Here is a 17,328-nt window from a genome sequence, read left to right as displayed (position 1 = left end):
CCCTGAGAACAATTAGCTGCCTTCATCCTCCTCATCTTGGAGGAGTTTAGGTGGTGACAGAGATCTCGTGGCAGAAATGGCCGTGGTGGTTGGAAGGTGTTATATGCCCTCACCTCAGCATCCAGCTCAGCCAACGGTGGGAGGCAGCACATGCAGGTCGGGTGGGAGAGATGTGATCCCTCCTCATCCGTTCCTGGGCAGAGTCAGGCAGGCTGGTCCGTGCAGCAGTGGGGTTGGGGGAACCTGCTGGTTTTCCACTGAAGGAACGATGGGAGTGCTCTGCATCCAGCACAAGAGTGGAAACAACCTGGGAAGGAGAAAATAATCATAGAATCATAGAATCTTAAGGTTGGAAAAGACCTCTAAGATCATCAAGTCCAACCATTGACCCAACACCACCATGTCTACTAAACCATGTCCCGAAGTGCCATGTCTACACGTTTTTTGAACATCTCCAGGGATGATGACTCCACCACCTCTCTGGGCAGCCTGTTCCAATGCCTGTTCTTCACTCTTTTGGTGAAGAAATTTTTCCTGATATCTATTCTAAACCTCCCCTGATGCAACTTGAGACCATTTCCTCTTGTCCTTTCACTAGTTACTTGGGAGAAGAAACCAACACCCACCAACACCATAATATGTTAAACCATCACTCCATGCCTGCTGTAAATGTTTCCCTTCAGCCACAAGCCCTTTTGGCTCTGGGACATGTGGTCCTGGCTCAGGTGAGGCTGTCACCAACTCCATGAGGTGTGACAAATACACAGGGGCTGAACGTTGGCATGCAGCTTGCCCCACACACTGCAGACCACAGCAATAATTATAGGATCAAGGATCGTAGGATGATATCAAAGGACCCCGAGATAATTCAGACCAGAAGGCATTTCAGGAGATCTCTAGTCCAGCCTCATGCTCAGAGCTTGGTCTGCTTGACCTCACACCAGGTGACTCTTGGCTTTTTCCAGTTGGGTTTTGAAAGCCCCTCGGATGCAGACAGCCTAACCTCCCCGGGTCCCTGCTGCATTGCTTGAAGATGCCCAGCAGGCTGGGAGTGGGCTGGGACAAGGACACGAGCCTTCAGGCATCAGTTACAATTAGACCTCCCTTAGCAGGAGGGAGTCAGTCTTCTCCTCTGAGCAGCTTTCAGACTCACATGCAGCATCTTCAGACTATGTCCAACCAAGTGAACTAACCGTCATGAGCCCTGTTCTCCAACCCTGGGCTGTGCAACTCATGCCACACACAACCAGGCACATCCAAACTCCTCCGGGAATGCCCTGCCCCAGGATAACCCCTCCTGGGCAGGTGGGTTGGGGTCAGGCATGTCGATGTGGGACCTCCCCATGTCAGAGCCTGTGCTGACAATGTCCTGGTGCAGATGGGTGAGGGACGGCGCCCTGGCTTTTGCCTTGTTCAATTTACTAGCGCAGACATAACTGTAGACCTTCAGGATGGAAGAGACCAATCTGGGTTCCCTTGGTTGCATCCCAGTAATTAAAGACTGACGTTCCCAAAGTCTCCTTCCCTTCTTGTCCCAGCAGTGTTACCTCGAAATGGCTTCTCTCCGGGCTTCTTCTTTGCCTGCCATCTCCACTGAGCTGGGGTCACTGGTTGCAGCCACCAGAGTCCTTGGCCATGCTCTGATCCTACATCTGATGTCTACCTCCTCCTAAGGCAAATGGGAAGCAAAATCAGCCATGCAGGCTCTGGCGACTTGGCCAGCAAAGCCCATTCCCATTAAAAATTAACGGTGGTGGGTGCTCACCACAGCTCGCCTGACTTTTCTCTTCTTTGCTCCATAGGCTCATTGGCACTTTCCGGATGGTCCTGCAAAAGGTGGTGGAAGAAGGGCAGGTAGAGGTGACGGACACGCTCATAGACGACAATAATTCAGCCATTCAGGTAGGTCCTGAGGAATAAGCAGCCACTTGTGCCCTTCAGTCGTTGGACCTTCTGTCTCTATTTCTGCTGACTCTGCTGGAACAGAGAAGTCTGTGTCATGTACCTGAATCCCCAAATTCTCAACCATTTTCTTGGTCTGAAGGAAGCCAGGACTGTCCCAAGGGTGCGCAGCAAAGGCTGACTGTTCTGCATGCCATGAGAAGTTTAGGCTGGGCGCAAAGCAGGAAGGGACCAGGTTTAACCTGCACACAGGGTGCAATTGCTCACGCACAGCTCAGAAATAGCCTGCAAGCGTCCTGCTGCTGGAGACTCGTGGCAGCTTGGAGCATGGCATGGTCCTCAGATCCCCGCAGAGATGCTGAGCAGCTGCTTTGACCGCAGTCCCACGCTCCCAGTGCTCTCCTTCACCTGAGCAATCCCAAACTGGCTCTGCCCCGGCCATCAGTGTATCACCTTTAATCCATACCAGTGGTACTGGTTGTTTTGAAATGCCTGACATTTGCATTATTTGTTTCTCAAGACTGCTTTTATCTGAGCCCTGCAGCACATGAGAAATGCCTCGTGCAGCAGCTCACCTGAAGTCCCATTCTTTATGCCCCTCTGGGGAAAATCAGGATAAGAAATAGCACCCGGTCTGGGTCTGCATCCTTCATCCAGAGCCCCCGATGCCAGGGAAAAGGCTCCTTGTCTGCAGAGCAGCTGCCGTGGAGCTCAGTGCATTTCCATCTTCTTAACGCACCTCATGGGAGCTGTTTCCCGTGGAGGCTGAGTTTTATAACACACTTGGAAATACAGCTACTTCTGATCTTCTTGGGTATCAAAACCCTGGTGTTTTAATTAAAAAATAAAAACTCAGACTCCCCTCTCTCCCCCTTTCTTATTCCTTTATAAACTGCTTCCTACACTCAGCATAAAGGAAAAATGCAACTGCCTGTAACCCTCTGCGCTAGGAACAAGCAATTAGCAAAGAAAAGACGAGTGGTTTCATTAGGAGGAGACAGGAGGTGACTTCTCCTGGGGGGGGTAGAGGGAATGAAACCAATAAAAGTACAAGGAATGCAGTCCTGAGGAGGGAGAAAAAATAGAGGGGCTGCAGACCCAGGGTGCAAAAATAATTTCAGGGCTGGAGAAAACAGCTCCTGCTGTTGTCTTGGTTTATCAGACTGAGAAGTTGCCTGGTGAAAGTCCCTGGGACCCTCCAAAGGAAGAAAATCCCATATTTTTAAGACCCTTCAGTGTCACAGAGGGGAGAAAGGAAAATTAAATGCATGCAACTTCTCGATATCAAAAATGATGGAATTTTTAGAATAAACCTAGGACTGAGAAGGTACCCGCACTGCCTTTGCTCCAGCAAGAGGATAAATTTGGACAGAGGGAGGCTCAAGAAGACAGAATCCAGAGGGCAATGCCTGGGACATTTTGCATGGAGAAATGTTAGTGGAAATATAAATCTGGAATAGCTCCCGATGGGCAGCAGAGTCAGCCCTCTTGGAGAGGTGACCCACTTTCTCCCAGACTTGAAAGATGCTGGTGTTCTTAGTAGGCATAGGGGTGGACCACGGCCAGGGAGGGCTGTTCAGGAGGACGGGGGGGACCAAAAAATGATCAGACGTATGGAGGAGGCAGAGGTGGGCAGGTTTGGAAAGCCACTGCCCATCAGCTGAGACAGGGTAACCGACCATCTGCACTCCTCGTCCTTTGAGATGCAAAGAAAAAGGTTTTGCGTGGAAGCAACACATTCCTCGCATTGAGCAAACTCAAAGACAAGTCACGTGCAAGGGCTGCAAAAATCACCTCCGGAACTAGGGAAGGAAGCAACTTCCATCTCTCCCCTCTCTGCAAACCTCACCTCTCTCAGCTCCTTAAAACCTGTGATTTTAAAGGCATGTTTCCTCTGCAAAGGCAAGTTCTGCCATTGCATTATCTCCAGAAGAGCTGCTGGCAAGCGCGGCACGGATGCTCAAGGTGCTGTAATGCAGCACAGCTCCATTTCTGCAAGATGCTGGGCTGGCACCAGGGATCCTTCCTTGCAGACTGGTGCTCACCGAGCTCCTACCCCAGCGCAACCATCCCACCTCCAAACCCACCCCAGGGTGGCCGCACTGCGGACACGTCGATGTGAAGCATGTCCAGCTCCAGACATCATCCCACCCAGCTCTGGATGAAGGAAGAGGCACATCTTCACCGCTGTCGTTTCTTGGAAAGCAGTTTCCAGGCATAACTTCATCTTTCTGTAATCGAACGCAAAGGAAGGGTTGAAAATTCTTTTCCTTTTTCTGGGCTGACTGCAAAACATCTCTGGTGGCTTCCAGCCAGCCCTAATAACGTTATTGATTTGCCTTAGCACAGAGATTAAAACAGCCAGGAATTGTAAAGCCAAGAGGGATATTACAGTCGTGTAGTCTGGGCTCCTACAAGAGAGGCTCTGGGACGTCTCAGAATTTATTATTTCAAGTGGTGAAAAAAAAAAAACCCAACCAAATAAAAATTATTTTTAAATGTCCAGTGACAGAGCAATTCACCAGCCCTTCGGTGAATCATTCCACTTGTCAATTTTCTTTACTGTTAAATTGAGAGTTTTGTTTCCAGTGTGAATTTCTCTTGGTTTCAGCTTACACCTACTAATTCCCCTTCCCTTTTATTCAGCCCAAACCAACATCTTTCAGTTTATTACATCCATAATTTTTCATTTCTTTTAAAGGATTTTTTAAGCCTTTAAATATAGTTTAAAAATGAGATTTCAAAATCAAATGCTTCACAACACAGTTGAGGTGGTTTGAAAATGTGAAAAATTAATGTTTCGGCATGGATCTTTGTCTCTCCTCTGCATTTGCTTTTTTAAACAATCCGAAACAGCTTGGTGAGGTCAGCACAATGTGGCAAATCATTTTGATTGACTCAAATTTGTATTTTGCCATATGAAGAATAAAATCCGTCAAAACTTTCCACAAAGCTCTGTTTCCAGCTGGGTTTGAGTCACCCCTTAGCTGTCACTTGTTAAATACACGGAATCCTTCCAGGCCATATCTTCTGTTTTCCAGCCTTTCATCATCCCTTTGACAAGCTGAGGTTGGAGCAAGTCAGGATGCTATACATCCTCTTAAACATATAGGTGAAAAAAGGAAGATTTTCTAATAATTTTTCCTGCTCCAGGTTTGTTAGCCTTTTTCATTTTGTCCTTGTGTCTAAAATCGATTGCCTTTGCATCAAATATAACTTATAATTTCTCCATGGAAGCTGAGTGGAGGTGGAGAATGGGTTTGGGTTTTGTTTTGAGCTTTGTAGCAGCTGTTTGCTTTTCAAAATAGATACAGTTTTAGGAGAGAGATTTTTCTGTCTGCTTTGTCCAAAGCTGTGGTTTTAGAAGGACTTTGGACATCAGGGCAAAGGTAGTGCCGGCAGTTCTTTGCAGCAAGATCAGCTTTCAGATATTTGATTGGGTTTTAAATCCAGAGAAAGACTTTTTTGGGAGCTCCAACTCTGAATTTGCTGCAGCAGCCTGGTGCAATCTTGGGTGTCTAAGTGGGGAATGACCATGCAGAAGAAGGAGAGGACCTTTCTCTTACCTGGTTCATCCAGAAGAGGCTTCAGATCAAGCTTGGACAGACCCGGTGCCAGGTCCCTCCCTGTCCCTGAGCCCCAGCCACGCTGGTCATGGCCAGGCTGGGAGACCCTCTCCCCAAACCAGACTCCACCCAAACCTCCCCGGGGATGCCCATCCCTTGCCGAACCCTGCCCTGCCTGGGCATGGGATGGGGCCAGGCAGGAGCAAGGCATCATGCATCCGTGGGGCTTGGCAGCCCAGCACTCAACAGCAGGGCACAAATTCTTAGCAAGGTGATGCACCATGGAAAAAAAAAACCACAAAAACACCGGCATGACGTGGCTTCATCTGCTCATGGTGCCTTCAGCTGCTCAAGGCGTTTGTCTGCAGTTGAGGGCTTTTTATGTCTCTCCTATCTGATGTAGCTGGTCTGGGATGCACCAGCAACTCCAAGTGAATCAGGTCCCTGAGCAGGGGGCAGGCTGCAGCACCATGCCGAAGCTGGGTCAGACCAACTCCTGGAGCCAAAAACTTGCTCTCCAAATGTCTCACGCACTGGCAGAGAAGAGACTTTGGGGTCAGTAAGGCTCAGAGATCCAGCAAGCTGATGCAACAGCTCTTCCTGCCTTTTTCAGATTTTGCAGGACCTTCCTTCCTCCCTGTGCTGCCCTTGGGGGCTGATTGTGTCTTCCTTGTGCGTTGCAGACCACCATCTCCATAGAGATCAGGTACCAGGCTCTGGATGGGACAGTGGGCGCGTGGAACGACAAGGAGTTCCTGGAGACTCCCAGCGTCCACTCAGAGGGGGATGGCAGGTACCCCTTAGAGACGGACAGCCTCCTCTCCAGCCACCGGCAGGGCTCGGACATCTCTCCAGGCAAATCCAACCAGCAATCCACAGAGAGGAGCTTCAGGAGGTAATGTGATGGTCAGCACTTGGAGATGTGTGATGGCAGCTGGGGAGGGCTTGGCTTGTCATGAAAGGGCAGCATTGCCCCAATGGTCCTCTGAGGTGCATCACATCCCGTGGCTATCAGAAGACCCATTTTCACAGCTCAAGGTGAGGATGGGCTGTAAGTGTCCACCTACCAGTGCCAGAAGGTTCCTGGTGCTCCACCACATCTGCCCAGCACAGACCTGAACCTTCCAGCAAGTGCTGAGGTTTGTAGCACATGGCAGATGCTGGACAGCAAATGTAATTAAGTACAGATTCAGAGAGGTCCTGTTGGTCAGACCTCATATTGGATGGGATTAGAGCCGTGCGGGGTGTAGAGCCGTGCGTGGCGTGTAGAGCCATGCGTGGGGTGTAGAGCCATGCGTGGGGTCTTGCATCTTGATGGAGCTCATGGTGCCCCCAGGACTGAGCTGCCTTTGGGTTAGGTGTGCTGAGGGGCGAGAGCAACTGCAGCCAGGGGCAGGGGGAGGAGGGCATGTTGGCCACAAATCCACACCAGTGTGATGCTTCTGGGGTGGAAGGTGACAGTGACAGTGCCTCTGACCCGTGTCCGCATGCTGGGGGGCGTCATGAGTGTGCACATCCCATGGTGAGGCAGTTGGCGCAGCAGAGGCTGGGGGAGAAAGCAGGGATGCTGTGGCATGGAGGATGGAATGTGCCCTTGCACTTCCCTCAAACAGACAAGCACTTAGCTTCTCAAAGACATTTTCAAAGCTGCCTCCACGGCAGTCTGTCAGGACCTCAGGACCTCACCAGGCTTAAATGAAATCCCATACCGAAGGCAGTGCCAGTGCAAAATCCTGTTTGGATTAGCTGAGGAACCACTCACGCTGTGGTGGGGACACCTCCAGTTCTTCTAAGGGACGGTGTTACCAGCTTTCTATTAATTGAAGAGTCCTTAGCATCACTCTTGTGTCTTTCTAAGCTCATGGGACCTGACAATGGATGAAAACAAGCCCAGGGACTGCCTCCTTCCATTTCTTGACACAGAGCTGCTGTAACCAGTTGCAAACCCAGCCTGGTGACTGGGATGGGTGGAGAGGGCTCAGGACTGGGGACACTGCATTTGAGATGAAGTGCAAGCTGGGACCAGTTCTGCCATGAGCTGTGGCTTATGGATGCTCAGGGCTCAGTCCTTGCTGGGAGAAACAGTCCCTTTCCCACCTCATATGCAGCCGTGAGGCCAAGGCATGGATGGACACTGAGCCCCAGTGATACTGGGCCAGATTCAGCCCAGCCCATCACGGGTGCTTTGAACCTCATGCTCAAATCCTCACCCAGCTCGTCAGGCAACAGGAGAGTTTTGCAAGTGTGAAATCATTTGCATATAAATATATTGGGTTCATGGGCTGCTAAGGCAGATTTTCAGGCAGCTTTACATAGTTTCTGTAGTTGTGTTGTCCACGGTAGGGTAGGGACTTTGTCTGTTGGTCTCCACTCCAGTAGCTCTTAAAGCCTCTTTCAGTTGGAAGAGTGGAGACATCAAAGTCCTAAACTTGCTAAAAGTCTCATGGAAAGAGATAAACTGGTAGGGGAGAGAGACTCCATGAGTGGGATGGGCAGAGAGCGCAGGCAGCCCAGGCAGAGCTGAGCCCTCATGTCACCCACCCCTCTCCTGGGATGAGCACAGCCCTTGTCCGAGGGCTACGGTCCCAAACGTGGACATCCCTTGTGTTTCCAAATCCGCATGGGAGCCCAGCCTGGAGGTGTGAATCCAAACATACCCCTAGGAATCGGCTGCTGGTTAAATAACATTTACATCTCAGGCGCTGCTGCAGCCGTACATCCCCCCCCTCCCCGGGTTTGTGCAATCGTGTGCTTCAGTAGCGTTTTGCTTTCTGTCTGGGTTTAGCACTTCATTGTGGCCATATAAGGGCAAAATTTCTTTTTCCCCACAGTGTGAGATTGAGGGAAGATATCTCCGGTCGCTCGCATCACTCCTAGGCAGTTAATTAACTGTGTGAATTGGGTTGAAACCTGTGAATTTTCAAACAAATTGAAAGTGCAGATTCGTTTCCCAGCTCAGTGGACCGTGATGTTGCTGAACAGGGAAGATGCTGAAGGATTTAAAAAGGGGGGATGGCAGGGCAAGCCTGGCTTCCAGAGTGGGTTTCCTTCTGTCTGTCAGCCCCGTGTGTTGGGAAACCAGCGTCCTGCCTGCGCCACGTGGACTTTGGAGACGCAGGCAGCACGATGCGAACGTGACGTTACTCTCACTGGACATGCAATTAACGCCGCGTAGCTGATGCTTCACCTGCAGCAAGCAGTTGGATAAATCGTGCTTAGAGGCTCTGGATTAGGTCTCCAGGGACTGTAAAGTTAAGTTTAAGATGGCCAGCTCAGCTGGAGGTTGAGGACAGCCACGTTTAGCCTGACAGATCCTACACGGGCGTGTGGTTTGCTGAGCACCCCTGCCCGGGTGCAGAGAGATGCGCTGAAGGCTGCTGAGCTGTGCTGAGCAGAAGGGCTTTTTTGAGGTTGGTTTGTACGTGGTCGGTGAAAAATCCTTCCTGTTGGAGAGCTGAAATGAATGCAAGGGTTTATAAACAGGCAGCAGGGACGTGGGGAGGTTCAATACCGCTGTGGCATCTGCGAAGCGTGCCGTGGCACTGATCCTTGCGCTGCGTTTCCAGCAGCTCTTAGCAGGTGGGAGAGTGGTTCCTGGCGGTCACAGCTAGGTGAAAGTCCCTCGATATTTGGCTTCAGTTTCTCCTTCAGATCCACGATGCTTTTGAAAAAAAAAACAAAAACCCTTTGTACATGGGGCTTATCCTGAGCGAGGCCAGGTGCTGCGGGTGGTCCATCAGCCCCAGCGCTGACACGGGAACCATTGCAGCCCCTTCCTGTTGCTCCACAGCCCTGGCCCACAGGAGCAGGCTGCGCAATCCTGCACCGTAAGCCAGGCAATACACAACCGGTTTAAAGGAGGAGGGGGAGGAACATCCCTTAGCAGACACTCCAAAAAAACAAGGCATGCTAGTCCCGCTGTCCCAAGCGAGTTTGCGTGCGGGCAATGGCACTAAAACTGGTTTAATCTGCTGCTTTTGTCCCAAGGATCTTCCCCGTGTCCTCTGGTTTGGAGACTTGTCCCACAGCAGGTCATTTTGAGCGCGGGGGGGATGTCAGGCTTGGCTACCCTGCAGTCACCTCTGCCAGCCGCAAGGGCCGTGGTCGTTAACGTCACCACCATTACTGTTACCAATACCAAGGAGGGAAAGGGCTGATGTTTTCTGTGTCACCACCCTCGCAGGATGGAAGAGGACGAGATGTATTACCACAGTGAAGATGAACTTTTGGGAGAGGGGGACACCCTTAGCCAGGGATCCCTCAGCACAAGGTAGGGAGCCGGTCAGCACCCACTCGTGCTGGTGGCAGTGGGGTTTGCAGTGCCGTGTTGCTCCTGCCATGTCCCTGTGGATGTCCCACAAGCATTGCCCCTGGATTCCCATTTCTTGGCTGCAGGAGAGCTGGTGGGGAGAAACGATGGAGCAGCTGGAGAAGCATCCTTGGCAAGGATGCTCAGGAGGGGTGCTGGGATCCAGGATGGAGAAAGAGCCTTGGGGTGAGGCTGCAACTGGGGGTACTGCCTCGCCTTTGAGGCCCCCTTCCTTCTCCAGGTCCCACCACACATCAGGCACAGCTGTCCCCAGAACCAGAGACCAGCCATGCTCAGTGCATGGGGACGAGCCCCTTGTGATGTGCGTGAAGATCTGATTTCTGTTTGAAGTGGCTTTTCTTGCAGTGCAGTGCTGTGGGTTGTTCCTCACCCTGTGCCAGAAAGAGTTTGGGGAGCAGCTGCAAAAAAAGAGAAGTTCAGGTAAAACCCAGAGACCAACCCAATGCCTCTGAGAGCAGCTCAGCCAAAGGAAGGAGCATTCTGGGGGGGAGTCCTCAACTCACGTAGGCCCAGTGATGGCAGAAAGCACATGAGGGTGTTCCTACACACGTCTCTTCTGGGGAGGTCATTTCTCGTAGCAGCTCCCCATGCAGCCCATTGCCAAGTGCCTCAGGCTTCACTAGCATGAAGATATTGACTCTCCACTGCAGGAATTTATGGCCCCATCTGTACTGGTAAACACCTCTGTCAAGTCTCATTAATTAGACAGATGCCACTCGGGCCAAGCCCGGATATGGGAGCTGTCACTCCATGTGTTGGAGGGGGCATCACTTTGCAATGCCTTCAGCATCCCGTGGGTACCACCGCTTGGTGTGGGGACTGGGATGGGCAGCCCTGCTGTGCCACGCCAACCTTTGGACCTGGCCAAACCAGGAAAGCCAAGTTCAAAGCCAAGTCCGGCTCCTGCCTTGTCTTCGAGGGTTGGGTCAGGTTCCGGATGAGCTGCTCATCATTTTGGCACAGGACAGCCAAAAATTGAATTTCTGCAAGGCGGCAGTGAGATATGCTGTAGGGAGAGAAACCCCAGGAGATTCAGCTCCTGTCCCTGGAGATGTTTAAGTACAAGTTGGATGCACATCTGAGGGAGGGTTTGGGGTGAGCTGATCCCCCTTGGGGAAGAATTGGACTTGAAATCTTCTTGGCAGCCCCTTTGCCTGTAATTCTGTGTGTCTTCACAGTCTGTTTCCATCATCTGTGCCCCCCTGGGGGGCTTTGAATACGAATGAAGGCGGCGGAAAGATCTGCCCGGATTTCCACAGCCTTTCTATCAGTGTCATCTCCATCACAAAGCTGTTTACCTCCTCCCCTGCTCATTAGGGACATTATTTTGTTATTCAGCTGATTCCCTTTCCTGAGGGGATGCAGAAGGTGTGTGTGTGTGGGGGGGGGGGGGAACAAACAGACCTTGAAATGGGAAAAGCAGCAGCAACAACACGGAATATATAAATAGCGCTGGGCTTGCCAAGCACTTCTCAAGCCGTTGGCTTGCAGCCTAATAGAGGTGGAAGCGATGCTGGCGAGATGCGTGTTGGAAACCTGTGCTGGCAGTGGGGATTATATCAGAGTTATTTGCAGTTGGGCTTGGTCCCCGTGCTGTCAGGAGAAGACGCACAACTTGCAGGGAAGTACCTGGGAAATAACCATATTTGCTTTTGTAACTCCTCCATGCCCAGAGCAATGACTTCTCTTCATAGAAGACATTTGCACATGGTGAATTCTCTTGTTTATTGGACAAAATCTCAGGTGAGGAAATCACAGAACCACAGAATCCCCAACGGGTTTGGGTGGGCAGGGACCTCCCAGCCCACCCAGTGCCACCCCTGCCATGGGCAGGGACACCCTCCAGTAGCCCAGGTTGCCCAAAGCCCCATCCAACCTGGCCTTGACCACTGCCAGGGAGCCAGGGGCAGCCACAGCTTCTCTGGGCACCCTGGGCCAGGGCCTCAGCACCCTCCCAGGGAAGGATTGCTGCCTCCCATCCCATCTCCATCTCCCCTCCTGCAGCTTCAGGCCATTCCCCTTGGCCTGTCCCTCCCTGCCCTTGGCACCAGCCCCTCTCCAGCTTTCCTGGAGCCCCTGCAGGGACTGGAAGGGGCTCCAAGGTCTCCCCGCAGCCTTCTCTTCTCCAGGCTGAACCAGCCCAACTCTCTCAGCCTCTGAAAGAAATGAGATGGGGGAGGCACAAGTTCGTACAGGGTAAATAAATGGTCCAAATGGAAGCACAGCCAGGTCATGGCATAGATCCACTGGGCAAAAAAAGTCAAGCAGTAAATAAATAACCACTCTGGGCTTTTACCTATTTGCTTTTCAAAACTGGATCACTTCCACTTCACAGTGGGAACACACTGACCACCAAGCTGGCTCCAAAGCTCGCACCACCTTTGCTGTTCCCCCATAGCCTGAAACTCGCTGAAGTTCTGCCTGGACTGGGACTTTGCAGTGTTGCACAGAAGCTCAGACCAGCCTGCAGGCAGATGTGGAGGTCTGGCCAGGTCAGTAGCCAGGGTCACCTCCCTCCGGTGGCTTAGAGGTTGGGAGGTCCTTATGTCCAGGGGCTGCCCAAGGAGGACACCAGCATTCGAGGGAAGGTTGGTGGGGATGTTTGGGACGTTATGGTGCTGAGCTGTTATGCAGCAGTGAACAAGGGATGCCAGATTTGCTTGCTCTTTGCTCGTCTGTGCTCTATCGCCCTTAGCAAAGCAAGCCCTGAACGCCCTGCCCCAGTGCGTGCTGCCCTCAGCAGCAGGAAAAAATCCATTTGCTCCCCACAAAGTCCCAGCAGGATTCCTGGCAAGGAAGCGCAGATGCAAAGCTCTTTTTGCTATTTTTCCTCCATGACAAGGAAAAGTACCCAAGGGCCTGGAGCACCTCGCCGGCTCCTCACTAATGATTCAGGCAGAGACAAATAGCACACCAAGAAATAAGGCTGCAGTCAATACACCTGCAGGAAGCAGTTCGTTGGAGGCTGCTGCCTTACTGGAAATATTCTTAAAACACAGCCATGCTTCCTCATGGCTCAATCTTTGCTTGCTGATGGATCTCTTGGGAGCTTGGGCTCATCCTCTGGTTGTTTTCGTGCAGTGACAGCATCGTTTTTGGCATTTAACCTTGCCAAGACTGTGAACCAGTTGGTATCAGCATAGTCCAACTCCACCTCTGGGGTTTTTTCCCACCCCCTGGAACAGCTTTTAATTTTTACCATTCAAATACGCGATGTCTTTTCTAAGCTACGTCCCTCAACATAAATGGAGAGCAGCAGGGCATCTTCACGGGCTGCTCATCTGCCCCCAGACCCAAGCTCAAGGCAGGTGGAGGATCCCCCATCCACTCTGCCTTCGCTTCACCAGTGAATGTGGGGGATCCTAGACGAGAGGTTTACTCTCCACCTAAAGTTTAAATGACTCAAGGTTAGTGAGACAGTTCCCACCCCAGAAGTGCCTGCAGACAGTCCAAGTTGGCAAATTAAGGCTTTTATTATTCCACTAATTGGAACTGTAAGCCCATGTATTTATTAAAGACAGACCATTATTCCCTTATACTTGAATGTTAGATCTGTTACCAAAATTAGCAGGACTCTTAACTAACTGAGTCCCGCAGGGTGCTACTTGAGATCTCTTTGCAACACTTCTTCATACGGGCTCCAGAGAGAGCTTCTGCACTCCTGACACTCCCTGGACCAAAGGAACAGGTGAGTCCCATGGGCCATCATGGCTGGAGCATCCTCCCCAGGTGCAGCATGGCCAGCTCCAGTTTTTTCTGATAGCTGTAGTTATTTTGACAGGTCTAGTTATTTTGGCAGCCAGGAGCAAGGACTCCTGGTACTCTGCATTTGCCCTTCAGGACAGGACACGTGGGAAGTGGTTCAAAGCTGCACCGGGGGAGGTTTAGATGGGACATGAGGAAGCATTTCTTTACCGAGAGGGTGGTCAAACCCTGGAACAGGCTTCCTGGAGAGCTGGTCGATGCCCCAAGCCTGTCAGGGTTTAAGAGGTGTTTGGGCAATGCCCTTAACAACAGGCTTTAACTTTTGGGCAGCCCTGAAGTGGTCAGACAGTTGGACTGGATGATCCTTGTAGGTCCCTTCCAACTGAAAATATTCTATTCTATTCTATTCTATTCTATTCTATTCTATTCTATTCTATCCTATCCTATCCTATCCTATCCTGTCCTGTCCTGTCCTGTCCTGTCCTGTCCTGTCCTGTCCTATCCTATCCTATCCTTATTCTATTCTGTCCTTATCCTTATCCTTATCCTTATCCTTATCCTTATCTGTTCTAATTCTGTTCTATTCCTATCCTATCCAATCCTATCCTATCCTATCCTTATCCTTATCCTTGTTCTGTTCTGTTCTAATTCTATTCTATTCTAATTCTAGTCTATTCTATTCTATCCTATCCTATCCTATCCTATCCTGTCCTGTCCTGTCCTATCCTATCCTATCCTATCCTATCCTTATTCTATTCTGTCCTTATCCTTATCCTTATCCTTATCCTTATCCTTATCCTTATCCTCATCCTTATCCTGTTCTGTTCTAATTCTGTTCTATTCCTATCCTATCCTATGCCATCCCATCCTATCCTTATTCTATCATCTTCCCTTCTCTTCTCCCCTACCCTACCCTGTTCTGCCCTTGGCCTGCCTGGGGCCGGGGCTCTGCCTGCACAGCAGGGAGGAGACAGAGCTGGACCTTGATCATCCACCCCAGGATGCTCGGGCAGGGCCACCCCTGGTCGTCTGGCCGGGTCCTGGCTGAGAGGGGAGAGGTTTCCCCGGCAGGCTGGGGTCCCTGCTTGTGGGAGTCGTGGATTAGTGAGGATGTGAAAGGAAAGTTAGAGAGAGGAAGACTGTGGCAGTCAAGCAAACCTGTCTAAATGAGGCAGGTTTTCAGGGATAACGGGGCTGGATGCATCCATGCAAGCTTGCAGCAGGAAGGGGAAGATGCAGAAATATTGGTACGCTCTGTCCCATCCCTGGGAGCAGGAGGGCTTAGCCCCCACCCCAGTCTGCCCTAAGATCAATCCCCAGACAGATTGCAGCAGCTCTGAAGGTGTTAATGGCATTTTGTCATTGACTGTGTTTTCACTGAGCTCCCCTGGTGCCAAGAGGATTTTGCACAGGAGGACACAACACCCCAAGAAATGTCTGAGGCATTGCACCAAGCTGAGCTTGGCTCAGGCTGTAGCAAACCTGTGCTGGAGTTTACCGTGAATCAAACAAGGGGAAAAAAAAAAAAAAAGAAAGAAAAGACTTTTCACATTCGGGCCTTTGAAAAGAATCAAAGGGCACTTAGATGTGAACCATCCTTTTGAATCAAAGAAAAGGACTCATTTTGTTTAAAGTTTTTTTGTTCATGTGAACAAAATGTCCTGGCTCCTTTGGAAGGTCCTTTTGCATCAGCTGGGATCCCAGACCCAAGACAAAATTGCACCAGAAGAATAAAAAGAAGATAAAGTTTTGGTGTTGCCAGATCTGCATTTCAAAACCAGGTTTCTGTGTGGCTGGGGAGGGGTCCTGCGAGACCCTCTCCAGGGCATCCTCATCCTCATCCCCCATCCCCGCGGCTGTTCCGAGAGCATCACAGCCCCGAGCATGGCCCGGGTGTCCTTCGTCCAGCCTGAGGAACCCGCTGGACTCTTCACCTTGCGCAGAAGATGGATGGTTTGCGTCAGGGCAGCTGGAGCAGGGTGCAGACAGCTGGATCTGGGCACGGGGGCAGGCAGAGAGGAGCAGGGAGGGAAAAGACAGAGGAAGGGGGATTAATGAGGGACGGCCTTTTCTGTCCCCTCAGTGTCACAGGAGCAGCCTAAGGGATCATGGGCCAAGCCAGTCTACAGCCCTGGAGACACAGAACCCCCGACTGGTTTGGGTGGGCAGGGACCCCACAGCCCATCCAGTGCCACCCCTGCCATGGGCAGGGACACCCTCCACTAGCCCAGGTTGCCCAAAGCCCCGTCCAACCTGGCCTTGGATGTTTCCAGGGATGGGGCATCCACCACCTCTCTGGGCAACCTGTGCCAGTGTTTCACCAACCTCAGCATAAACAATTTCTTCCTTATATCTAGTCTGAATCTCCCTTCTTTTTGTCTAAAACCATCACCCCTTGTCCTATTGCTACAGGCCCTGCTAAAAAATACGTCTGCAGACATGGGGAGCTGGTTTAACTCCCATCTTCGCAAATGACCTTTGTGATGATCTCGGGGATCTTCCTTCCTTGCTCTGCCTTTCTTTCACCCTGCTCCCAGCTTTGAGACCTAGTGCTCTCCTTTTCCTCCTGGTCAGTCTGTTGGGACTCAGACATAGACATCCCTGAGATGGTTCATCCCAGATCATGCAGCTTTGGCAGGTCTGCTAGCAGAGGTGCAGCCCTCTCCAGCCCCAGCACGGTCTGGGGTAGCCCTGCCACCTTCCCATGGAGCAGAGCAGTGCCCCAGCCTCCAAATCTTCATCAAGGCTTTTGGGGGTTGTGCTCCAGTGCCTCACCTCATGCTTCCAGTACCAAAGGAAACAGATCCCTCTGCATCAGCGATGGGTCTGCACGCTGCATTCGATGTGGCTCCTGCAGAGCCACAAGGATGTCTCTGCACCATGTTCCCATCATGCAGGTGACAGGGCTTTGGTGCTACCAACAGATCAAAGCCCTGCCCAAGCTGAAACCCAGCAGTAAGTCTCTGCTGACCAGTTCTGACTGCTCATCTCTTCCCACATGGGCTGCCTCTGTGTTTGCCATGTGGGTTTTGGGTGGCCAGGCAGGCTGGCAACCAGGTGGAGACAAGGAGAAGGCAGCTGGTAAAACTGAGGAGGAGGAAAGCCATTAGCACCCCAGCTGAAAAAGCCCCCAGCGAGATGGTCTCACACATCGAAGTGTGCTAAAGCAACATGGTTTGGGGAGAAACAGCCTTAACTGCAGACACACCACGCTGGGCTCTGGCTCCTACCCCTCAGGAGCAATCCGGTCCCTGCGAACACAGCTCACCATGCAGGAGCAGTTGAGAAAGCAGGTTGTGTGCTGGGAACACAGGGATTTGAGACAAAAAGACTTTTTTTCCCTTTTATTTTTAATTTCTTATACCTATCAGGGAATCCTCCTTGGCCAGTGCTGGATCCTGGATGATCTGTTGCTCTGGCACAAGGCATCCTCATCTTCTCTCCCTCCTTTGCAGGGTACCTCTGTGTGTGTTTTACCCCCACGTGTCTGCAGTCCCACAGACACAGACAGCTCAAGCCCTGGGACAGGCTGCCCAGGGAAGCGGTGGAGTCCCCATCCCTGGAGGGATTGAAAAGACGTGGAGATGTGGTGCTTGGGGACATGGGTTAGTGGTGGGCTTGGCAGGGTGAGGTTAGTGGTTGGACTCGGTGATCTTAAAGGGCTTTTCCAACCAAAATGATTCTGTGATTTAACGATCTCTCCTTGACGCTAAGACCATCAGAGCTTTGTTCTCAGACTCCTTAGACTGGTGCTGTATCCCCTTGAGGATGCTGCGCCGGTTTTTGCAGGATGGTGCCTGAGTTGGCAAGCTGAGATAATTGTTT

General features: G+C 51.3%; 1 protein-coding gene across 9 annotated transcripts in view; it reads left to right on the top strand.

The window, feature by feature from the left end:
* The window catches only part of OTOF (otoferlin), a 112,374-nt gene that overhangs the window by 38,303 nt on the left and 56,743 nt on the right, over positions 1 to 17,328 (top strand). For all 9 annotated transcript variants that reach the window (XM_075750240.1, XM_075750239.1, XM_075750238.1 and 6 more), the window contains exons 4-5: positions 1,803 to 1,902; positions 6,152 to 6,363. In XM_075750240.1, the coding sequence (XP_075606355.1) occupies positions 1,803 to 1,902; positions 6,152 to 6,363 (312 nt within the window). The remainder of the gene's footprint in view (positions 1 to 1,802; positions 1,903 to 6,151; positions 6,364 to 17,328) is intronic.

The sequence above is a fragment of the Balearica regulorum genome, chromosome 3 (genome assembly GCF_011004875.1).
Source record: "Balearica regulorum gibbericeps isolate bBalReg1 chromosome 3, bBalReg1.pri, whole genome shotgun sequence".
Classification (NCBI taxonomy): domain Eukaryota; kingdom Metazoa; phylum Chordata; class Aves; order Gruiformes; family Gruidae; genus Balearica; species Balearica regulorum.
The sequence above is the reverse complement of the archived record's forward strand: the minus strand, read 5'-3'. Positions and strand labels throughout refer to the sequence as shown.